The sequence below is a fragment of the Perna viridis genome, chromosome 8 (assembly GCF_037379345.1).
Source record: "Perna viridis isolate PV_CMFRI_1.1 ecotype Kerala chromosome 8, ASM3737934v1, whole genome shotgun sequence".
Lineage (NCBI taxonomy): Eukaryota > Metazoa > Mollusca > Bivalvia > Mytilida > Mytilidae > Perna > Perna viridis.
In genome coordinates this window covers 24,069,707-24,095,999 of record NC_142452.1, presented here as the reverse complement: position 1 = coordinate 24,095,999, position 26,293 = coordinate 24,069,707, and the positions used below count along the sequence as shown (strand labels likewise).

The window sequence follows — 26,293 nt, the reverse complement described above, 5'->3', positions numbered from 1 at the left end:
TCATGTTCTTTGTTGTGTGTGTCTGTTTTCAATGTCTGGTCTTTGTCACTGGATTACATTCTTTTGATATGTGCTAGAATCTTGGTTCCTTTAATTACTCTTACTTCTTTATGATAACACATTAACCAAAAAAGAAAAAAAAAACAACAAGCCTTCATATAAGTCTTTCAGACAGAAATTTAAAGCAGAGGGACACAATTAAGGAAAACAGGATACAATAGAATCAAGAAATTACCGGGAAGCAGAGAATTGGCTAAAATGAAAAGTAAACATAATCATTGCTTTCCTAAAGCATTTTCGCTTAGGTACAATAATGAATATGATATAATGATTATGTTTTAATCAAAGTACAAAATGTATGCATGAAGAGTACATTGTACATTTCCACAAAAAAATCAATAATATGCTTTAAACAAAGAGAGTTGTAACAATAATATTTTTTTTATGCAAGTTGTACATGCATTTTTTTGTACAGTACATGTAAAACACATTCATTGCATCTTCCAAATTAAAAAAAAACTCATTTATTTCAACTTTTCCCCTATTCCAAAAAAGATTATTTGGAGTAAAATGACTGATATATTTATGCAGGAAATTGTTGTTGATTAAAAGTAGCAAAGTGATTTCTCTGTTTTAGCCTAACAATACACTTATTTCTACAAGTACAATATTCGAATCAATTATGATCTTTTTGAAAGTCTAAAAAAGTTTAAGACAAAATTTTTGATATATGAATGTGCTTATTTTGGCACCAGCTTTTGTTCAGTAGGGATGTATAAGATGGATTTCCAAATTTCTTTTGAATGAAATCACATCTTTATTCAAAAACATTTGTTATAACAACTGCCCACACTTTCATTTGTAATAACTGTTATGCTTATAATAAGAAACATGTCAGCAGATTTGCTTTATTCTGCATCAAAAAACCTCCTGGGTTCTCTAGTACTCAAATATTCGGATAAGAAATAAACATGATTTGAGATCAGTGGAACAGGTACATGTACAATGCAAGGTATTGTTTTTATTTCATTTCACCTTGTTTAAGATCATAAGTAGTTGATACTGGGTATTGCATTAAGTTAATATGACAAATTAATAAAAACAATAACATTTAACAATAACAAGCAAAGACAGAAAAAAGTTTCATTCAAATTTGAATAAAAATGACACAATACATCTAACAGTACCATCATTTATGTACATCAATACACACTTAACATGCTTATAAGTAAAATTCAAACAATACATTCATAACGCACTGATGGGGAAATACCAGGAAGAAATTCAAAACCCTGAGGGATTACCTTAACTTTACACATCTCATATTCAAACGAGAAAAAAAAATCAACGTCTTTTAAACTTCGTTTCTTACTCTAGCGTTGGTCTAATGTAGTTTTCTTTTAGAACATCGATATATCCACCAAGATTAGCAGTCCCTTCAACAACAAACACAACATCTGAAGGATTTTTAAAGCTGTCCGAAATAACCATATTTATAGTTCAAACTGACATATGGAAACTGAAAACGGAAGTTGACCGAGGAACAGATCAGTGCTCGATTTCGCTAAGCGGAGTAATTTCAGTAAATAGTCCAATATTTAAAAAAAAGTTGTTTTGGTAGTATATCAATGAAGTATTTCATTAACATATAACTACTTCATTTTTTCCTAAAACAAAAGCAATGAGATAAAATAAAGTATCAATATCAAAGGATTTCTTTTAATTCTCGCAAAAAAATGTAACAGTAAAACAAAGACGATATATAAATTCCGGAATTTACCTATGGGTCAAAATATAGCACAGACGACAAAACGTCGAGAAAAGAACAAATAACAGGTGTTGATCTTGTCGAGACAGTGTTAATTTTAAATGTAAAAACAACTTGAAGTTACAGTCGCATCTTTTTTCTTCCTTTCATCATTGTTACATCTGAAATAGTTTCTGAAAATTTTGCTTGAATTACTTGCTAACTGTATATTCATGTCCGAAGGCGAAGGTACATACAATGATACATGTGTAACAGCGGCACCGTGATAATAGCATTTTATTTGACTTAATTGAAGAAAGTCAGCTGTGTAACAAGAAAAGGTAGCTGTTGCAATTGGAAATTATGTGCTTAGGTAGTATTCATGACTGAAAAGGGTCAAAGAGTAATCCAGGGAACCAAGGTACTAGCGGAAATCAAAACTAATCCAGGCACAACGACCAAGCATAGAAAACGAACATACTCAACAAAGAACATTAAGTAACTAATATAATATATACAAAGTAACAAAAGCAAATGAGTAACTTGGACTCCACTAAACACTGGGAGCATGGACCAGGTGCACTGGTAGCTTGGGAAAGCGTCCTCTGCTTTCTAGAAACATCTGCCGAGTTGCTCATTAAAAGTCAAGTCTGGGGTAGATGACAGAGGAAAGGAAAACGTTGCCGAGGTTTTTTTTTTTAGAAATCTGATGTGTTTGGGAGGTGACTATGTAATATAAACTTAAGCATCCCAAGACAGCATATATATAACTGCTTGGACTACAAGAAATGATATATAGTATTCTGGTTAGGGATGAAACTTGATAATCTCAAGGTTGACATCATAGGTTCTACTTTATAAGTGTGTCAAGGTGTCCAGGCATTTACCTCAACTGTAGGTTTCACATATTTTCTGGCTTCAGATTTCAGGCGTTCCTACCCCACAAGTCTAAGGACTATGCAAAAGTAATTTGCAGATCATCATTAATCTTTTCTTTGATTAAAAAACTAGCACCCACATGTGTATTCACAAACATTTAATAGTGAGCACTGCAAAGCAGTATGAACTCCATGGTCATTACATGTACTATCTGAATTTTCTTATTGTTCTCCAATATACCATATATTCCGGTGTATAAGCCACTATTTTTTTTCAGGTGACTTCTACCTGCGTTTTATACACAGGTGCGCTTTATATGTGTATTTTTTTTTTTCAGACCAGATCAGCTGATCTGATTTTGACCGGACCTGCGGCTTATATTCCGGTGCGCCTTATTCACCGGAAAATACGGTACCAACAATAAAATTCATGTCCTGGAATTTAGTTACAAAAAGTGACTGACGTTATGGAAAAATTCAGTGTTTCCTTAAATCAATCAAATTAAAATATATAGGTTAAGATTACATTTAAGTCTATATAAATACATCTTTTTGATAGTTTTCAAGGTATCTGTATAAATTAATCTGACCCGCTAAAACTAAAAAGGATGTTGCTAGAAATGCCTTTAAGGGTTAAAAATGGTGAAGTATGGCAAAATGCTACTAAGTCATCAACCATTGTGAAAACGAAAAAAAAGTGGTTGGATGTGATCTTTAGTGAAAAATAAAAAAAAATTTGAAAAAAGAACACTTAGTTTTACTCATTCATTTTTCAAATAATAGTAATAAAAAAAATGATTTTGCTTGCTGCTGAAATGTAAATAAAAATATTGCAGTTGCAAAAAAACAGTTCTCATCCCTGTCTATCATGCTTCTATTTATTTTCCTGTTGCTTGTCTGGACATTTTCAGGAACTTCATTCCACATCACATACTGTCCCGTGTAAATTCGAATCTTGTGTGATATTGCCTATAGTATAAGTATCTTGTATTCATTATATAATTATTAAATCAGCATTTATAGAATTTGGAATTTGTGAAATTATAGGTCTGTCCAAGTACAGGCACTACTAGAGACTTAAGAATTTTTATAGTAAATACTCCAAGACTGATTTTACAATGTAAACATTTTTTTGTTGTAGGTACTATTTTTTCCTGATTTTTTGTTCAAAAAATGGCAGCTATCTCTAGAAGATTCCAAGCTTTGACAAACCCCATAAACAAGTTTCTATCCAACTCTAATCCAAAAGTGCTGTCTGCAAGTAGGCACCAATACAATCAAGTATCCAGACAAAGGTACAGCCTTGAAGCTTCTCAGAGAGTTCCACCAGTAATCAGTTTTAACGGAGAAACAATTGTTAGAAGCCCTTATGAGGATTTAAAACTACCTGAGACTTCCTTTTGTGAATATGTGTTTGGTGAATTGGATAATTTTCAAGATTTGTCTGTTATGGTATGAACAGTTTTGTTACAAATTTTACTTAAAATGTCTATTCATTTTTTATGTATTTTTAATACACCTGTCTAAGACGGGACAGATTATGGTATACCTTTGTCTGGCTGTCTGTCCCTCATTAACACTTCAGACAATAACACAAAAAAAAAAAAAACACTTTCACCAACTTTTATGAAACGTTGGTGAATTGATCATATCTACTGTCATTTAAATTCATTAAAAGCATAAGTACAACAGGCATATCATGCACTTAAAATGCAGCTCTTTATCGAAACTTGTATCATTTACAGTACTTGAAAATAACTACAATGTACTGGAAACATATCAAATTTCACAGTTTTTTTGAATTTTTCTCCATTTTCACAGTGATGATAAAGGTGTGAAAAATAGTACATTTACCTGCCAATTTGACTTTTAACACTTTATAATGCTTATCATTTGATGAAACTGTTAAAATTGATACCAACCAATATGGTCACTTGACAGAATCCGCAAAAAATTGTGAAAAATTGATGTGTAATACAGTATTAGTGATGGTCATCAGATAATTATATTTACATCACCATTGTAAAGTTATGTTTTGGTTATAAGATCAAAGATTGTAAGAAAGAGGTATTTCATTTTTTTATCACTGCCAAAACATCCAGAAGTGATTGAATGATAAAAAAAATAAGATAGTTTAATGATGTCATATAATAGAATTCTAGTTACTGTATAATTGTATTGTTTCTTTAATCAATTGATAATTTTCTGATATGAAAAAATGATTACTCATATTACTCATGTAACTCATATTAGCTCCCAAGTGCCAAAATTGAAACAAGTGAACAAAGAGAGATAACTCAATCTACTAATTCAAAGCTGTTGACTTAATATACACTTGTTCTATGTTTTCTAAATAATTTAACCCTACTCTGAAGGAGAGGGGGTTATACTGTTTTAACATTGTCTATGTTTTCGTAGGTCAGTGTTTTTTTTTTTGGACAATCTTTTCCATATCAGATTTCTCAGTAACTACTCATCAACAGCATGTTAAAATTTGAACACACACTTTCTGTAGGTATGCCATATGATGTGATTCTTTTTTTGGAAAAATTTTACAACAACTTTCTGTTCACAGAGAACTTTCTTTATTTTCATTATATTGTGATTGAAAGCAGGGTTATCACTTAAGTGAGTCATCGCTCACAAAAAATCTAATTGGGATCTTGCTTCCAGTAGATTTTGATAAAACCTAGCTGTGTTAACCAAACATGTATTGTAAGTTCCCTTGTACTCGTTTCACCATATTTTTTACCCTGTCATGCCTGTATAAATGTGAAAAAAATCAAGCAAATCATTCAGTCAGAACATATTAGAATATCTTTGTCTTATCTATATTAGGTTGATGGACCCACGGACAGGCATTTCACAGCTGGGCAACTGAAGCATTACAGTATTAAAGTTGCCAGTGCATTAACTAAATTGGGATTCAGGAAAGGTGATAGAATCATTCTCTTTACAAGTAACTGTCCAGAATATGCTATAATGTTTATGGCTTGCAGTGCTTTAGGAGTTATTGTTAGTACAGCAAATCCAGTGTATACTGATTGTAAGTATGTAATGCATTATTTGATGGGTCTATATATAATAAACATGATACTATCATGTATATAATGGTGTTATATTTCAAGGTTATATTTGGTTTTTTTGCTAACACTACTGTACAATGTTTGCTGGGGTATATTTCAAATGTTTATTTGCTTTGTTAATTAAGTGCCAGTTCCTGTAAGAATCAGGCAGTGGGTGAAACATGGTATGAAAAAAAAACATCATTTTGATAGTGTAATTTGACTATAGTGTAAATTGCATTGTATACTTTGTGATTAATTTTCAGCTGAGTTAGCAAGACAGATCATTCATTCAGAATCAACAGCAATTGTAACTATGCCAACAATGATGCCTACAGTAGTCAAGGCAGTTAACTCTTCGAAGGAAGTCTCAGAACAGATAAAAGTAGGGATTTACACTTCTATCAGCACAAATCTTAATTTCTCCCATGCTAAGCCGGTAATTAAAAATGCATGTGACTTTTATCCACTGGGCGGTGATTTCTTTTTGCCCCGTGCAGGTCCGGGTGTTAAAAGAATAGGCCTGCAGCAGCGCTAAGCTTGTCGTAAAAAGCGACTAAATAGTACTCAGAACCCTAGCCAGGGGCTAGGGCACTCTGCCCACAGAGCAACTGGGATGTGTGCCCCAGGTGGTGGAATGGGGTACCCCTGGCATGTTACATGCTGGGGTTGTCAGGCTATAATACGGAAAACCTGACTGCAGACCATAGTGGTGCACCGTCTTGGGAAAGATGCCACGTTCCTCGCACGTTAAAGAACCCTACTGTGGTATTCTCTCGGAGTAGGAACCATAGGGCTCCGCCACAGGAGGCTAAATTGCCGGACCCTACCCATCTCTCCCTGTTTCCAGTGGCAATCAAGGTTTGTCGATCCCAATGTCCTTGTGTCCCATCCCTTTTTCATTTCATCATCATTTCATGTTTATTTTATCATCAGTTTCATGTTTATCGTCTGAATATAGCTGAAATATTGCTGCTCAGATGTTAAACCCAACAAACAAACATACGAATTAAATTTCTTTCAGAGTTTTTCCGCTATTTCTCATTACCGAGTTTTCTACGTATTTCATGGGAGAAACAGATTCTCCTCCAATGCTCTTGAGGATTATAAGATTTCTCCGCTCTCGATAATTAAATTTTTCATTTAACTCACTTGCTGAAGCTTGTTGGTTGAAATCTAAAAATTTAACTGCTAGTTTCTCGACTGGAGAACCCTGCTGTGGTATACGATAGGAGTAGAAACCTTTTGTGCTCCGCCACAGGAGGCTAAATTGCCCGACCCTACCCATCTCTCTAATTTTCTAGTGGTAATAAAAAAATTGTTGGCCATGCTTTCCTTGTGTCCCATCCCTTTTTTCATTTCATCATCATTTCATGTTCATTTTATCATCCATTTCATGTTCATTGCCTGAATATAGCTGAAATATTGCTGCTCGGGCATTAAACCCAATAATCATAATCAATCGACTGGAGAAATCTTGTATATTCCTCGAGACTGAAGGAGAATCTATATTTCTCCTCACTATGTGGTGGAGGTGGAGTTGAGTGGATTCATAGAGACTCAACCTATCACCTTTTACAGTATATCTATTTATAGACATTGAATAACTCTAGGAATTAAACAACATTTCATTATGTAAATAAAACATAATTGTAAACGTTAAATTGACATAATGTTACCAGACATTTATTTTTGGTTAAAACTTGATGACTTTCAAAATAGAGTCACCATTGTGCTTCACTCTGTATAGTAGATATTGAAATTCATTCTGATGGAAGTTTATAAATAAAATTATTGGGAATCATTAGTTCAAGCATACTTTGTTCAGTTCAGTAAGTATATTTGTTAAGATTTGATCAAGTTTCTTGTCAAACAAAAATGGTCTGTTAAGATCAATGTCCAATATGGTCATATTCAAGTGGACAATATACCTTTCTAATTTTGTTGTTGGTTCCTTTAAAGAAGATTTTTAAGAATTACTTTATTTACCATTTGAGTTAACCCTATAACCGTGTTGCTAATTGCACAAATGAAGTGTAGCATTTGTTTCCTGATGTTAAAAAAAAATGTTGTTTACATCATGCATATTTCTTCACAATTGTTTACATCAGGGTAACAGAACAATGATTTAAAAACAAAACAACTAATTTTAAACAAACATTAAATAATTTTGACTATAAAAAAACACATTTAAATCCCGATGTATGTGATTTACTGACATATGTCTCTTCTAAGGCCAAAGGGTCAGTTAAGTGAACAGCTTGGCATGGCCAAATGTTTCCATCTCTAGATATGGATGAACAATATCATATTCAGACTAAAAAATAATTGAATAATGCCAATTTGAATTTTTTTATATGTACCAGTACATTTACATTTCATGGGGAAAAAAGAATTCATTACATCTGTTTGAGCAGTAATTCTCAGTATGATTATTATTATCATTTCCATGATGTACAGAAGCTGGTTTTGAATTTAGTTGTGTATGTATTACAAATATAGATATAAAAAAGAAAACATTTGAATTTTTCTTATTTGTAATAGTAATAAACGTGACTGAGTCAAGAATTTATTGTTGAAGTATTTTTTCATCATAAGGCAAACTATTTGACAAATGGTTTTCTATTCATGATTTCTGCATAAGTGTTATATTTATATTATAGAGGACAAAGTCTTTATAACTTTTATCTATACAAATTAAACCTTCTACCTCAGAACACTGAGAACCTGAGTAAGTCTAACAGGAAGTTACCAGTAACTTGTACATGTAATAACGTAAGAATCTTTACTAGTTTCGTATCTTTAACAAAAACATTATGTTTATCAGGTTAAAAATAAATCCTAGTTAATGTAAAATGGTAAAAGATATGATTATTAAGTACCAGTTCAAATAAAATTCAGACAATATTCATATTACAGTGATTCATGATGAAGAAAAGCCAACCAAATGAACAATGCTTTTTCAATCTGCATATGCTGAATTTTTATGTAACATTTGTCCTTTCCATATTCAGATCTGTACTTTTGATATAATCATACATTTATCTCCCACTATAATCAACCAAATTAAACAAAATCAAGAACGAAAACTCTTACAAAAAGCTAATTTCTTGTACAATCTTTATAAATTTTATCTCTAAAGTACAATACCCAAATGAAAAACTGTGACTTGTTATGTGGTCCGTAACTGATTCTGAATAAGAAATAAAATTAAATTCCTTGGGTGTTTGACATGCATGATTCACCTCCTGTCTGATATTTAGAAAGACTGCTACTTGAAAAAAATATTCAATACACTCAACTTCGTTCTTCTATAGGTAACAACTGCCTCATATTACTGTATATTCACAACAATATACATGTACTACTTTTCCTTTTAGCTCTTAATATCTATAGGACAAGTAGATGGAGCACTGCCATTTTCTATGTTAATGGACGATGATGGGAAGGCTTTCCCAGAGAATGTGGATATCAACTCAAAAGAAGATATTTTGGTTTTACCATATTCTAGTGGAACAACAGGGCTCCCAAAGGGTGTCATGTTATCTCACTACAATGTAATTGCAAATGTTGAGCAGTTGATTAGGTAATTGGACATGCTCCACTTTTCTGTGTATAATTCTACTCATATTAAAACTATATAACCCAGTAACATGAATGTAAGTCTTGTCACCTGACTTTGTGGTTTTATGAGAACAGGTCCCAGTCTATCATTCATATGCATTGAAATTTATCATTTACAGAGCTTCAGGTCAAGTATTAAAAGCAAAACATCTTTCTGTGTAAAAATAATTACAAAAATGACAAAATTTGATATTTACATTATCAAAGTGTTTGAAAAATGCAATCAATACTGGTAATAGAAGATTTTGCATTGTAATGCAGTTTTTCAAACAATAAAATGCAGATCAGTCTTCAGATTTCAATACGTTCTTTGTAGAATGTTTTATTAAGAAAAATGTAACTAGAATGAGACTTACAAACCCTACTGGGATAACATAACAACATACAGTATATCAGGTGTATGATTTATAACACATTGTCTTATCGATAGGTCCTTTGTATCATGTATATGCCAATTACAAATATAAAATTAATTCTATAAGGTGTTAAATACAACTGTTTATGGTTTGTGTACAGAAACATTCTTTAAACGTCAATTTATCTATAATTGATGTTTTAATATCATGTTTATAAATTAAGGTATTATAAGCTGTTTGACCTTTTTTTTTTGGAATATCTGAAAATTATTTAAAAGTTATTTATCAGGCTACTGTAAGTAAACTTACAACCTGTTAAGAGGGTTTGTCTTTCAATTTTAACCAAGAATTGGGTTATCTAGATTCAAATTATAACCATTAAGGCTGAACAATTAGTGTGGAGCCCCTTCCTTATTATTTGTATTAAGATGGTAGGACTAAAACCTTTAGATAAGGTTTATTTTATTTCTTTCACAACCCGGCGGGTGTTTCTTGAAAAGCAGAGGATGCTTACCCTTCCAGTGCACCTGGGCCATGCTCCCAGTTTTTAATGGAGTCTGAGTTGCTCATTTGCTTTTGTTACTTTGTATGTATGATTTTAGTTACTTTGTGTTCTTTGTTGTGCATGTCTGTTTTCCATGTCTGGTCTTTGTTCCTGGATTACATTCTTTTGATCACTGCTATAACCTTGGTTCCCTTGATTACTTTTTCATATATATCACCGGATTTGCATAACGAGAATATTTCACATCTGTTTTAAAGAGTCATTTGGGAACATGAATTAAGTTTTATAACATTCAATGAATATATAAAGATTAATATTGTTTATACAGTAATCAGTAATATAGAGCACAGGTAAGAAATGCACACTGTTGTTGTATTCTTTGACATATGGTTTTGCTTTCAGAAAAAAATATTTAAAGTTATTTAAAGTTTTCTTGGCTTATGCTTGGCTATATCTTAGTTACATTAGATTCATAAGAGGACTATATTATTATATTACAATGTAGCTGTCTTTGGTGACAATGCGCTGTGATGTCAATACTTATGACAAATGTTACACACTTGTGTGATTTTTCTGTGATATTCTCTGCTGGCTCTAAGGGTAATGTGTTCACCTCAAGTTTGTGAGGATCCCTGGCCAAGTCACACTATGAATTGGTAGTCCCTGCTTTTCTGCCATCCACAGGGTATGTAAGTAGATAGAGTAACAACTGATGAGCTTGGAGTCAGAATAATGTGTCCAATTGTTATGCCTACCCTTGAAGTAGCAGAATAAAGATCCGTCTTAGTTTTTTGATTAGTACAAAGTACAGGCTGTTGTATTGGTCGAGGGTCCTGAAATGCATGAAATATTAAACTCTGATCAATTAATTCTGTTGGCTATCGTTAGTTTTACATGTTTTTACTGCATGTACTTTATAAATGGCATAGAAGATATACTTCTAACACCTTTCAATCTTTTATCATTCTATTTTGATGAAGACTTCTGCTTGTAACTTTTAACCTTCCATCTACATTTGAACATTTTTCAATCAAGTTTATATGTACATATTTTTGTTAGTATATGTTTAAGACCTTTTTTTTTTATAAGATTTGCTGAAAATTCTGGTTGCTAGGGTAAAGGCCATCATTTCATTGCACATAACCCCAAAGAAATCTATAAACAAATTAAATACTGTTAATTGTGACAACTACGGAACTTATAGGTTTAAATTCTTGTCCCATTTATGTAATTTCATGTTCATTTTTTTAAAACCCCACTTGAAAAGTTGAATCGTGCTATCCATCTATTTGTCTCTTTGTTTGTCTGTTCCTGCTGAATGGAATTTGATGAAACTTTCACACCTTCTTTATCACATGATGATATTGTTAACCTCCTATTTTGATTTTCCATCTGAATGACCTTTGGGTTCTGTGAAGGACAGCAGAGGGTATCAAGTAAGTGAGTTTTGCTCACAGTTATTCTAGTTTCATTTTGACTAACAATGACTTACCATTGGTTGGTTTGTACAATAAGGTAATTTTATATGATAGACTTTTGTTTAGTGAAAGTGACACATGATCTTTTTGTTGGAACTTAACTCTGTCCTAAACTATTATACTATACTCATAATTTTAAAGAATTGTTTGTTTACCTATTCCCTGTTCCTTTGGAGGCAGCTTTAGTTATTACATTTTGTGCACGAGATATTTTGCTGAAGCTAAAGCTTAATTGAGGCAGCTTTTTGCAGTGGTAAATAATGTAAATATCCAGAATATGAAAAAGAAAAAAGTAGGACTCCATACTTTGGTCTTTGTGTCAAATAGTAATTATAGTAATAGTAAAATTTTAAAATCATTAATTAAAGTGATACTTATTGAATGGCAGTCATTAAACAGGAATTGTAAACTGCTTATATATATATAACGGCACTTATATCCACCAGACATTACTAAAATACAACAATAGAATACAGCATACTGTCTTTTAATACCAGGAAAAAAATACTTCTCTTTAGGCAAACAGTACTGAAAAATGTCTGATTTTCTTATTTTTTTATAGATATGATTGCATAGGTTAGAATTACTAACATTTTGCATTTACAACAAACTGGTGTTTTTTTACAGAGGTCCTATGGCCCACCTGACTGCTGGTAAAGACTGTTTAATGGGTGTTTTACCTTTCTACCATATATATGGTATGGTTGTGGTACAATTTGGGTCTATATGCCTTGGAACAAAGCTTGTCACAGTTCCAAAATTTGATCCTGAACCATTCCTTGGTGCAATACAACAATATCAGGTAGATTAATTTAGAGGGGAACCAGTTTGAAGGAAACCCTTTGGAATGGTAAAAAAGTATTAGTTCACTTTGCATAAATTATTGCAACTCATATTTTCATTATATCTTAGAAAAGTCTTAAAAAAATTAAACCAAAATTTTAAGAAAAAATAATTTTTGTTAAATGAGGGAAATGTACTATTAAAATACATATATATAGAGAAAGGATACTTGATGATTAAAGATACTACCAGGTAGATAGTGATTTAGAAAACAAAACAATAGACCCTTTTGTACTAACTGTGGGATATTTGATGAGCATACGTTGAGCATGCACAATATACACTTCCTTGAGGAATATTCTTTTGTTCTACCCAAGCCCTACCTCACGGAAGTGTACATTGGGCATGCCCATGAACTTACCACAATAAAGGTCTATTCTGTACATTAATATTGTATCAGCTTTTTTTTCATTTTAAAGGAAAGTAAATGCTTTATATTTGGCTTCACTTCTTATTCTTCTTCACTTTGTTCTCTTACACATAACACCAGCTTCATATTTGCGTAAATCTTTTGCTTATTTATATTTTAGATATCATACATGCATTTGGTGCCACCATTAGCCCTTTTCATGGCAAAGAGTCCACTTGTAGATAACTTTAATGTCAGCAGTGTGAAGAACATGGTGTTTGGTGCAGCACCCCTGGGTTCTGGGCTCACTCAGGAATTAATGGACAGAATGAATGCAAATGTTATACAAGGTGAGATAATTGAAGTTGATCAACTCAATAAAAACTTCTGGTGTCATATGATATGTTAACCCTCCCAAATAATTTTGGCTGGGGTATAAATGTCTTTATGATATTTGTATCCCCTTATGACAATGTTCTAACCCTCCTAAGGGAAATGAATTAAATAGGGTGGAAAGATTTTTATTATATAGACATAGTGTTTTATCAAATGTTACCAGTGTAATAGATTTTGATAATTCACACTGAAATGAATGCGATAATTTCACTTTCGGACTTTCTCCCACCAAAACGTCACAACTTTCATATCAACCCGCCGTATCCAAATTTTGAATTTTATATTGAAATTAGCAACGAATAGTTTATTTGGGGAGATGGAAATATTGTAGCAACATGCCTGTTAACATCTGAGATTGGGTATGTGGAGATCTCCTAACTTATTCACCGTATTGGGGATTTTGTGTTATGAATGTGTTTTGCTATAAAACAAAGATATTTAATTATACATGTTTTTTATATTAGTAATTTGTTTGTACAAATAGAAAAAGAAATATACTGAATATGGATCTATACCTAGCTTAGATAATGCTTATATTTTACTCTTAATTTTGTAGAGTATTAGCAGATAGTTGTAACCTGGTTTGCCCCCATTTCCTATGATAAAAAAAGTTAAAGAAGGATGAGATCACATAAAGTAACTAACCAAACCATATTTTTATTTTCTTGGTTTTACCAAAATACAGGGTCAGAGGTCCTATAGTCCATATGTTGGTCCATATATATACAGTACCTGAACCGATCCGTGCAACTATAATTGTAATAGGTCATCAATCACCGATCAGTTTCTGATCTGTCATTGATCACCGATCAGTTTCTGATCTGTCATTGATCACCAGTCAGTTTCTGATCTGTCATTGATCACCAGTCAGATTCTGATCTGTCCTTGATCTCCAATCAGTTTCTGATCTGTCATTGATCACCAATCAGTTTCTGATCAGTCGTCGATCTGTCAAACCAATCACTTAAACCAGAGATTGCATAACTTGACCACTGAAAAGTAAATGTATTTTCAGATTCTGTTGTTTCATTGGTAAACTTGTACACCTATTCACTAAATGCAATGTATTGAGACATCATCTATTCCTTTTATTTTGCATTTTTTTTTGTTTTGTTTTTTTTGTTTTAATTGTTTTTTTTTTAATATTTTGTGTCTGTCCCTCATGCTGCCTGTCACACTGAATGACACCTATTTTGTGTAATCTGCAACATAGATACCGTTCTACACCTCCCCTTTGTATGTTTTGACTAAAAACATGTCAGATAAATTATACTTTAAATTGACTTGTTTTCCCACACATTCTGTACTTTCCATTGTAGTTTATGGTCTAACAGAATCCAGTCCAATAACTAACCATGACCATCAACCCCCTAAACTGGGCACTATTGGGCAATTAGTGGCAAACACTAGGGGCAAGGTTTGTAATGATTAAATCTGGGCACTATTGGGCAACTTTTTTGCTAAGATTAGGGACAAGGTTTTTAATTTCAGTATGAATGTTAGGTTGTATATTGGGCAGTTGTTCACTAACACTGAATGCCAAGGTTTGTAACCTGAAATATATAGTTGCTTTTTCTATGGAAATATAAATTGTTATTTCTATAACTGGCAATATTTGTGACTCCAAAAACTTGTTTACAATCAAGCTTAGGCTTGTAGTTTGAAAAAGAGCTTTTCCTTTGAAATAATTGAAATAACCAATATCTTGAATATTGCATGGCTAAACCCTTCACTCCTGAGCATTTTACTGGCTTAGTCAAATGCATACTTTCCTGTTTAGATTTCGTTCATTACCTATGAATCTGTGCATACTGATAGGAGGTTAAATGTTACTAACATTTTGGATAAGATTAATATTATCCTATATACAAGTATATAATCTGTAGCTAGAACCTTGGGTAACTTCTTGTTCTACATATTAAATCAATATGGCCACGAATTCTTCTTTGGTCATAAGTTGTATTTATTAGAACTGGTATGGAATTTTGAATAACCATGACTTGCTTCATCATGGTGATCTTCAACCATGTCAATGTATTTCATTCTTTAGAGTTCAGGTACTGTGGTTTGATGATTCTGTGCTTGTTGTTTTCTTGCAAACTGGTAATACAGAAAAAAGGCAACTTCATGATTAATACACCATATTGAGTGAATGAATGTGGGACTGTAAAACTTGTTAAGGGAAATCTCATCATGCCCTTTGTTTTTATAGGACTACAAAAAAAAATGTGGTTGTACCAATATGACCCTGTCAGCGTTGTTGTCATCCTTGTTGGCTTCCATGAACTGCAGTTTATTTGTAAAAACTTAAGTAGAACTTGTACAATTATTTTGAAATTTTTACACATTGTTCTTAGGATTATAACAGGGGGCATTATAAATTTTGGAGGTTTTTGGCCCACTCTTTTGGAATTAAGGGGCTGAAAGTAGGAAAATTGGTTATAGATATTCTTACAATTGATAGAAAAAGCTTATTGTTGATCCAATTTTTATAATTTAGATGTCAATCTTTTCCTTTTGAAATTATGTTTTTAACTTTTTTTCAGAGTAGTCTTATCTTTTAACTGTTTTGGAGTTGAAGGGGTACAAAAATGAGCCACACCAAAAAGAACTTTTTTTAATTTTTAGTCCAATTATGAAAATTTTTGCTTTATTTTCAAATGTTGTGCTATAAAATGAAAACTGGAAACATGGAGCATCTGGTCCATGCTCCCAGTTTTAAGTGGAGACCCAGTTGCTCATTTGCTTTTGTTACTTTGTATGTATGATTTTAGTTACTTTATGTTCTTTGTTGTATATGTGTTTCCATGTCTGGTCTTTGTCCCTGGATTACATTCTTTTGATTACCGCTATAACCTTGGTTCCTTTGATTACTCTTCTATATTGAGTCAAAACCAGTATTTGTTTTCATAATATATTAAGTCCTTTTGCTTAAGTGTGTCAAAATCTAATATTGTGTCCACATTTACCCAAGTGTTCAGGGTTCAACCACTGCAGTAGTATCATGCTACAATCTGTGAAGCTCTTTGATTAAAACATGTTCATCCCTTTAAGAATATATGTTACCTTTTTATACTATGACTGTAGATATTTCAATTTTTGCATTGATTTACTACATGTTATGAAAGTTCTGAATATAGATACAATTGTTAAAAAATACTTACAACTGTTTGCTTGATATTGTAATTTGATGACCTCTCTGATCACAATTGAAGCTGTCTAGACCAGTGTCTGGGTGATGATCCAGAGAAAAAAAAATATTTACATTTACATTGCATACAGGTACTTTCAATCTCAACATACTTGTTATGAGTAGTATTTTCTTAACTATTCATTTAAGATAAATTACTACAAATATATACATTTTGCCAATAGCTCTGAGTAAACATAGAAAGTTGTTTGTTTCCTGAAACAGTGTGTTGCACTTCAATTTGAATGACATCTTTAAATTGTCTGAAGTCCTTTTTTACTGAAGTTGCCCTGTTGGTAGTTGGCTAGAAAGTTAAACACATGGGAAATATTTCCCATGAACTACATGAACATGTAGTCATGTGACCAATATAATACCTGTATTACAACTCTTTCATATGGATTTGTTATTACAATAATATCTTTCTTTACTATCGAATCGTAAGAAATTATACTTATTACTTAAGTATTAGAATCTTAAGATTTGATGTTTTCTTTATTAAGAAAAAAAAGGTCAGATTATTTTGCTTCTTGTTTTTGTTACTAACCTTTGGGCTATAAATTCCATGTCTTTCAAGATAGGCCTTTGACATTTGACAGGTAGGTTGGGTAACAATGACAGATTAGTCTTTACATTTTTTTTGCCATATTACACATGTTACACAGCCACCATCAGAGATGCATTTCATCTGATATTTTGATTTAATGTTTGTGACACCATTTAGGGGTTAATATAAAAATTGATTTTATACTCACATATCCAGTCATTATGTTATTATTTCGGTTAATCAGTTTAAGAACTTCCCAAGTTCAGATATGGTGTGTATTGCCTTTCCCATTTAGGAGTAAAGCCCTTTCTTATTTTGAAAATTTTACTTAAAGGGATATCTGGTAAACTTTCTCTGATTGTATTTTCGTGATTGATCTATTTTGTGTTATTATCTCCTGACATACTTGTCTTCTCAGAGTTCAAAACTTAAGTAGCTTATATCTTCAATATATGAATTAATATTCTTGGAGTAATTCCTATTCTGCCAGCTAAATTGTAGAAGACTTAATGATAGAAATAACTATAACTTTTTTTGAATTATTGTTTATAAATTTAATTATATACCAGATTAAATATTTGAAGTTCTGATTTCACGTTATTAGGGGTACCTTGTAGATATTAAATGATAAGGTATGGGTGAAAAACTTCAACATTCAAAGAACTAAATGAATGCCTTTCAATACTTAGCTTAAAAAAACTGTATAAGAATTCTTAAAAAAAGTAGCTAAATGAAAGAGTTATTGACAATGCCATTTCACCAGGGAAGAGTGGGTTTCCAAATGTAAAATATATATTTAAAAGCATTATCCTCATTGATTTTATACCCTTGACCCTGTTTGAAAAAATCAATAATCATTAAAATGAAATACACACTCAAGAACTCACTGTTTTCACCAATTCCCCCTTTATACTTTCAGCCTATGGCTTGACAGAAACGAGCCCAGTTACCCATTATGATAAGATTCCACCTAAACTTGGAACAATAGGCCATCCAATACCCTGCACCCAAGTCAAGGTGGGTACTGCTAAATGATCTTGGTTGCTTCCTTAAACAACTTACACCTTTTGATGGTTGAGTTATGTATACAATTTAAATTATGCATCTACATGTATCTGTATGTCATTCTGTCCATACTTCATAGGATATTTTACACACTTGGGGGTTTTTAAAACTTATTCAGTACAATATTTGTATTTTTGGTAGAAAGCTTCATTTCTTTTTTACATTGTCTTCCAAATTTGATTTAGAGTTATGGGAATTACAAAAAAAAAAAAAGGCTGTTGTGCAAAATGGCTTTATATTTTAACATTTACTGAATATCTTAAACTTGATGGTAGCAACTCATTGTTTGCAAATCATTAACTGTATGTTACATACTATTAGTACAACCAACATTGACCAATACTTTACATGAGTCAGATATCCTTAAATGAAAAAAAATTATAATGTGCCTATATTTGAATATAAGTAGATATTTGTTAATATGAACCACCATTTAATATCTTATTTCCATTATTAATGCAAGTTGCAACATGTTACACTGAAAGCAAAAGAAGCAGAAGTACAAATACTAGTATATGGACATGATGGAATGTGACCTTTTTTTGTTTATTTTTGTTTATTTTAAATCTAATTTAATAGGAATTATCCAAGTTTGCTTCATACCAGGTGTAATAGTTTCTATACTGAGAACTGAACTTTGAAATAATTGCGTCTAATAACACTTTAAATTTCAAGTGTGAATAAACAGGAGAACTACTGGTATGTTTATTGTCAAAAGTGGTACATGTGCTGACTTTATAGTACTCAGATATTTTTCAGGCATGCTTATTAGAGCTTTAGTCGGCATTCTTTGTTTTCTTATTCATAACTGAGGTTTATTTTGTATTGGTCTTAGTCGTCTAAAGTGGAAAGATTTCATTGTTGTTGGTACTGCTAATTTACAAACTAGCTTGCTTGTGTTTACTTAGATTGAGCATTTATACTGGCAGTGCACTTTTAGACTCAGTGTGTGCATGTATTTGAACCTGTAGTGTGCATTTAGGCTGGGAATAGGTTATTGCACTGATATTGGGCTTTTACATTGAGAGTGGGGTTTTACACTGAAAATGGGTATTGACACTGAGAACAGGTGTTAGCATTGAGAGTGGGCTTTTACATTGAGAATGAGTATTTACACTGAAAATGAGTATTTGCACTGAGGGTGGGCTTTTAAATTGAGAATGGGTATTTGTACTGAGAGTGAGCTTAATCTACACTGAGAGTGGGCATATGCAGAGAGAGTTGGCTTTCACACTGAAAGTGAGTTTAGTTTACACTGAGGGTGAGCATTGATTTGACTGTTATTCTCTCTTCACAACAGAAAGGATATAACAACAATGCTACTACTACTCTTTCTTCCTTGTGAACATTCTAAATTTAACATCCTACAATGGTTAATACCTAGTGATGGGAAAATGTTGAGCTATCTTTGTTTTTTTTGTCCATAATGCCCATTTTTTTTACACGGTGAGGAAAATATTTGCTTCACTTTGTCCTTTTTTTTATTTGATTCTTACTTCCTTATTTGGGCATGATCTTAAATGCACTACTTATGGCTTGCAGATTCACTGCTTCCTTTGTTTTTATTTCACTCTGTTTTACACCACACTTCTATGATAATTTTTCAATGCATTTGAAAAATGGTGATGATAGTAAAATTGTCTTTTCTTTATAATCTCACCCTCCTATAACATATATTACATATGCATGTATTTTTATGTTAATTAGCTTGGTTTAGTTCATAAATCATAGGTCTGAAGTACATGTAGTTTAAGTTTAGAATATTAGATGTTCGTTTGTTCTGTGTTTATGATTATCTTAAATGGCTTCATTTTTTGAAAAAAATGTCTTCTATTGGTGCATGTTTTAAAAAAGTAGTAACCATTGTGATTGAAAGTGTTAAATTGACATTTATGTGTTGTATACAATAGTTGGTTATTGTTTAAATCTTCTTTTTTTTAACAGTCTGGTGTTTTTAATGATCTGTTCCTATGTCCACAAGCCATATATAATTCTTATCAGTTGCTGTAAATTTAGAAATTTAAATGGGAAGTTCATAAGAGCAGAATAATACTGGATTTAACCACAAGAATATAAACTGTATTTAAGCATAAATTTTATTTAGATGTAGCAAAAAAAGAAAATAATGAATAAATCAAGGTGTATCTATTTGTATCATGAGAACCAATTTGTTCACTGTGTCATAATTTTCCTTTTTCCATCATCTGCCCCTTGTGTGATATTTTATGAGCAACTCGGCAAGTGTTACTAGAAAACTAGAGAACATTTACCCTACCGTTTCATCTGGTCCATGCTCCCAGTTTATAGTGCAGTCCAAGTTGCTCATTTACTTTTGTTTCTTTGTATGTGTTATTTTGGTAATTTCTTGTTCTTTGTTGTTTGTGTCTATTTTAGTGTTTTTCCTTTTTTTTCCATTTGAATCTTGTTTCCCATGATTACTTCTAGTATTCTCTAATCTAAACATGTTTAATTACATGAAAATTCATGTATTAGCTTTTCAAATGAGTTTAAAGAAGTTGATTTGAATTTAAATGTCCTATAAGTGAAAGTTTAAGGTCCTAAAATGAATTTGTATAATTGATGGAGTATAAAAGGCCTAAGTTACCCTTGCATCAAAAGTTTACTTCTTAAAAGAAGTTCTGTCCTGACCATTGACCCCTCTATCTTGAGTCTTGATTATGAAACGAAATTTACATTGTATAAAAGTATACTAGGTACAAAACTATTTGATTTGTTTTAAGTTGGTGTCCAGTTTATAACAGAGTTTGCATTAGACCTTTGTATTACGCCGTAATACTTTGCACACAATATCCTTTTTTAGTAGAACTTAACTGCTCAGCTAACTGCACATTCTATAACATATAACAAGCAATGCAAATGTTAGAAACTTTTTTATATATAGATAATCTTTCATTAATATGTATTTCTCCATTCTTGGAATGAGGAAGACTGTTTGGTTTGAAGATAACTTCATGTGCTAATGGGCTTTTTTCAAATTGATTTTATTTGTGTTTGGGATTGTAGTCAAAACGTTTCAAATCAACATTTTCAGAATTGCTTTTGTTTTATATATATAAAATTTCATACTTGAAAAAAAATCTTTGCTATACACATAAATTTATCTTGTAGTGTAAGGATTTCATAATGTCATGCTTTTAACTTATATTACGGATAATATAAACAAAAGATTATAATTCCATGTAAGGTACCAACCATTTTATTACTGAAAGGATTGAGAGGATGGTTCTTGGATTCATTTATAATCTTTGTAAAAATAATTGATTCTGAACACTTAAAAAAATGTGGGTATTTATAAAAAATGTTCTATTTTACTGGTGTGTAAATTTAATTTTACTTGATTTTGTAAAGGCCAGATCGATATTAAGCATGAACATCATACCCTTCCTTTCCCTACTTTATAAAATGGTTGGTTCCCCGTCAAAAGTTTTTCTCATACAGAATGATTTCTTTATTACTAACAAAAGTGTATTTGAAGTAAGTTTTTCTAATTTAGCCTTATACAAAATGTAGATCAGAAGTGACTTCCTCAAATGTGTCCCTCTTTTTCATAAATCTCTGGAGATGCCATTGTCTATCAAATTATAGATAAGTATTATAGTAATTTAATATGCTACATGTAATAGATCATACCATAATTTTACAATTCAGAAATTTTTTTTTCTATATGTACTCTTCATTTTAGGTGATTGATTTAGAAACTGGAAAATCACTAGGCATTGGAGAAACGGGAGAAGTTGTTTTGACTGGTCCCCAGGTTATGTTGGGGTACCTGAAGAATCAAGAAGCAACTGACAATATGGTTAGAGATGGCTGGCTTCACACAGGTAAGATGATTTTGTATATAGCTGTTTTCTTTATTTTACTACCAGTGAGTTTTGTCTTTATTAATTTTCTAGTTTGTGTGGGTTTTGAACAAAAAATTATGAAACTTACAAAAATTTACTGCTAAATGATATATGTACATACATGGTGTATTGACAGTTTTAATGTTAAAGGCATCATAAGTAGATATGAAAAATTATTGCCAGATGCTTGCAAAGGGAGATAATCCAACTTAAATGCTTTACATGTTAAAACCTTGTAAATGTAAGTTTTCCTAAACTGCTTAGTGGATTTTGATGACATTTTATTGAAAATTTAAGTAATATGCTCTTTTATGAAGCTGAATGCTTGAGACGTCTGAAAATGGTAAAATGAAAATTAAGTTTCTGATATACTATTGACCACAAAAAAGCTGCATGATGGAGGGTTTCTGTTATGTTTTTTCCCAACTTTTCTGATGAGCTAACTCAAATGTAGAAGGCTCTCATGACAGGATTTTTTACAAGGATATTCTACTGTGTCAGATGACGAACTATTTGTACCAAGGTCTGAATTAAATATTTCTTTCACCTGTCTCATATTTCAACATATGTAGATGTGCATAACAAAGGATAATTATTGTCTGAGGTATTAATGAAGTCCAGTAAGATTCAGAGTGATTTTTTTTTGTGAGCTTTGTCACAGTTTTTCTAATTACAACAAAGAAAATCTTAAGCATGACATTTTCTTTGAATCAGGAGACATTGGCCATTTTGATGAAGAAGGTTATTTTAAGATAACAGATAGATTAAAAGAGCTCATCAAATACAAGGGCTTTCAGGTATGTTATTGTTTTGTCAACCAAAATGAAATCATGTTACCATCATCCAATAAATGAAAAAAATCAATTGAAATAAATGTACATTATCATGGTAATTTTGGTTTGGAAGTATGATCTATTAGTGGAAGTATGATCTATTAGTGGAAGTATGATCTATTAGTGGAAGTATGACCTATTAGGTGGAAGTATGATCTATTAGTGGAAGTATGATCTATTAGTTTCAAATACAAGGGTTTTCTGGTATGTTATCATAATGTCTTGTCAACAAAATGAAATCATGTTACAACCATCCATTCATATAAACCGAATATAGCCCCTTATGATATTTGACATTTCTTGGGTGGAATGAAATTGTTAAGAAATACATTTTAAATAGATTTTTTGTTTAATCTTTGAGAAGCAGTAATGGTAAATCGACCTGTGCATCTGTCCTTTATTTTTCAATCTGTATGTACAAATTCTCACAAGCATTTTGATGGATTTTATTGAAAGTTTACGCAGTTCTTGTGTTCATTCCAGAGATATACTTTTGGCCAAAAACTGTGATAAGATATGACTGCAGTCATTTTATAATAAGTGTGCACATATTGTTGTACATGTACATGTTGTATTTATAATCTTTTCTATATAGCAAAAGGTTGAATTGCATTAAACTTGTAGTTTATATGTAACATGTGAAGCCAGATATAATTCAATATTTTTTGTATTTGTATTTGTATACATGTTAAACTGATACTATGATATTAGGGCTGTGCATATTGTATTTAGGTTGCCCCTGCAGAATTAGAAGCCCTGATATGTACCCACCCAGCAGTGGCAGATGTTGCTGTTATTGGAGTAGAGGCTGACCATGGGGGGGAGGAGGTTCCTAAGGCATTTGTTGTACCAAAACCTAATGTGCGGGTTAACGAGGAGGATATTACAAAGTTTGTAGAGGGTAAGTGAGAGAGGAAGAGGTACTGAAGGCTTGCATGGCACCTAAGTCTGATAAATAGGATAAGAAGGTATTACATAGTTGGTAAAGGGTACCTGTAAGTGTTGACAAAAACTTTGTTTAAGAGATATTTTAATCCATTCCATTGTCTGATTTATAAATGAAATCCTAAGATTGTATTTATAGAAGGACATTATTCAACCAGAAATCTAGAAGTCACAATTCAATTCCTATTGACACTTGATAGGATGTGATTTTACACTAAAACAGTATTTATTAGGGCCCCACCACAATAAGTGGCAGTTGCCCTGTATAGTGACTGTTCGTCTGTCAATGCATCTATCTGTTACAAATCCTGTCCTGGCTTTTTCGTCTTTCAATGTAGGCTTTTGATATTTTGCATGTGTGTAGATCACCTGCAGACAATATTTTGCCTACCATGGATATTGGCATATGACCTTGAAATTTGACCTCAAGGTCAAATTCCATTCTTTCACTGACAAACTCGTTTCTGGGCTGTAACGTTTTTGTCTTTCAATGTGTGGTTTTGATATTTGGCATGTGGGTAGATCACCTGCAGGCGATGCGTTAAGTACTATGGATATTGATATTGGCTTATGACCTTGAACTTTGACCTTAATGTTAAATTCCTGTTTTTCACTGACAAACTTGTGTCGTGGGCCGTAACCTTTTTGTCTTTTGATGTGGGCTTTCTTTTGACATTTGGCATGTGGATAGGTCACGTAAAGATGATGTGTTGTGTACCATGGATAGTGACCTTTAACTTTGACCCCATGTTCAGTCTTGTTTTTTTTTTTTCAGTAACAAACTGGTGTCCCTGCTGTAACTTTTTTGTCTTCTGATGTGGGCTTTTGATATTTGACATGTGGGTTGATCTCCTGAATCAAATTTATATATATGGCTTAATTGCTATGGTGGGGCCCACAGAGATGGATTCCTTCTCCATGATTTCTAGTGGAATATTATGATAGTTTTGTGCTTCATTTTGGATCAACATTAATATAGAAGATGAGCAGAAGATTTTCCAGTCTTCATTTTAAATTTAGTGAAAAGATCCTATACATGTATTTCTTTATCGATAACTATATTTTTTCTTTATTTCTTTTTTTAGCAAATGTAGCTCCTTACAAGAGACTTCGAGGTGGTGTCAGAATGATTGACAGCATACCAAAGACAGCCAGTGGAAAAATTCTTCGAAGAGAAATTAAAAAGTTATGAGAATTTCCAATATTCTACTTCTTTAATTAAAGATTATGAATATACATGTACATGATTAAACAATGGAACTTTTTTAATAGCAGCATTAAAAAAACCTAAGAGTTACCATTAGGAAGAGTAAAACAAATATTTCATAATAGCTGATTGTAATGTTAGTACCAGTAAAATTTTAGTAGTTATTTTGTTTTTTTGTTTAGAATGTAGATATTGAGTTTTTTTTGTTCGGCCTCAATGCAGGAAACTGTACAGGTGCTATATCAATTCAATGTTGATTGTATCATGCAGAATTAGTTTGTGTTATTTTAGTAGCACTAAATGACATGTTTTATGACAAATTGAAAACAAGTGGTACCACTTTCTATACAATTTCATGTAAGTATCGTATAGCTATAAAAGCTCCAGCTAGGGGTCCGACAGCAGATTTTGCATATATCTCCAACACGTTTAAGTTTAACCAAATCCTGACATGGGGGTAAAAGTATTTAGCATGATGCTGTCTATCTGTGGTCAATATTTGGTGAAAATCTCTTGACCCAGGTTGGAGTTATTGCCCTTTTTGGATGTTTTTTTGCTGTTTTATTATTATTATTTTAAAAAATCTTCTCCTCAGAAAGTGCTTTACAGAATTCAATGAAAGTTCTATTGTTTTATAGGGTATTCTCAACAAAATAATCATTTGGATTTTTGATGTGTTAAAAAAACATGGCTGCTGTTACTAAAAATAGAACATAGGAGTCAGTACCATACTTCAAATAAGCTTTTGTATATTCAAATACAATTATATAGTGTCTTGCTTTGTAGTGAGCCTATGCAATAAATATTTGAACTTTTCCAAGTCCAATTAGGTGAAAAATTGCCACCCCTACCCATGATAAAAATGCCTTAATGTGAACCAAAATGTTAATTTTTAGCACATAATCGATGTAAAAAAGACATGTTGGGTACTATTGTTTTAATTATTGATGTATTAAACATGTCTTCTCATTTCAGGCGAGTTATTTTCAGTTTCAAGATGACAATAAGAAGTTTTTCATAAAGTTGGGAATTTTCGGATTATGGGCAATATTTTTCAAATCTACTACTTCAAACAAATTTTTGTATATTCAAACACATTTATGTAGCATCTTACCTTTCTAATGAGCCAAGGCAATACACAATTAAACATATTCCAGGCCATTTGGGCGAAAGAATGGTACCCACTAAAATCTGTCCCCATGTGAAAGAAAATGATCGTTTATAGCATACACAGACTGTACGCAATGTCTGTCTGGCATTTATTATGGAGATCTTCTTGTATCAATCACATTGTTAAGTAAATTATGCTTTTATTGCCCCGAAGACGACAAAATATTACAAAAAGCAGAAATTTAAGAATAAAACAGATGATTACGCATTTTAGCACGTACATTGTATA

General features: G+C 32.0%; 2 protein-coding genes across 13 annotated transcripts in view; one reads left to right on the top strand and one right to left on the bottom strand.

Annotated features, from left to right (window-relative positions):
• Window positions 1–1,553, bottom strand: part of LOC148609893 (mediator of RNA polymerase II transcription subunit 25-like) — a 29,899-nt gene extending 28,346 nt beyond the window's left edge. For 2 of the 4 annotated variants that reach the window (XM_088541451.1, XM_088541453.1), the window contains exon 1: window positions 1,373–1,539. In XM_088541451.1, the coding sequence (XP_088397577.1) occupies window positions 1,373–1,491 (119 nt within the window). In that variant the 5' untranslated portion in view covers window positions 1,492–1,539. Of the gene's footprint in view, window positions 1–1,372 lie in introns of all 4 variants that reach the window. The other 2 variants (XM_088541452.1, XM_088541454.1) reach the window with 2 other exon arrangements.
• Window positions 1,554–1,766: 213 nt separating this feature from the next.
• Window positions 1,767–25,058, top strand: LOC148609892 (uncharacterized). Of its 9 annotated transcripts, none has more exons than XM_088541406.1 (13): window positions 1,767–1,836; window positions 2,964–3,037; window positions 3,767–4,077; window positions 5,464–5,671; window positions 5,957–6,075; window positions 9,071–9,276; window positions 12,281–12,455; window positions 13,027–13,195; window positions 17,898–17,995; window positions 21,747–21,888; window positions 22,624–22,706; window positions 23,475–23,643; window positions 24,773–25,058. In XM_088541406.1, exons 3-13 carry the CDS (start codon window positions 3,799–3,801, stop codon window positions 24,877–24,879), a joined length of 1,755 nt encoding a protein of 584 aa, XP_088397532.1. In that variant the 5' UTR covers window positions 1,767–1,836; window positions 2,964–3,037; window positions 3,767–3,798; the 3' UTR covers window positions 24,880–25,058. The 9 variants fall into 9 exon arrangements, with proteins under 9 accessions (XP_088397532.1, XP_088397531.1, XP_088397535.1 ...); XM_088541405.1 differs by lacking the exon at window positions 17,898–17,995 and adding an exon at window positions 14,561–14,658; XM_088541409.1 differs by lacking the exon at window positions 17,898–17,995 and adding an exon at window positions 14,561–14,658 and having other exon boundaries at window positions 1,773–1,836; window positions 2,964–3,140.
• Window positions 25,059–26,293: the final 1,235 nt, after the last annotated feature.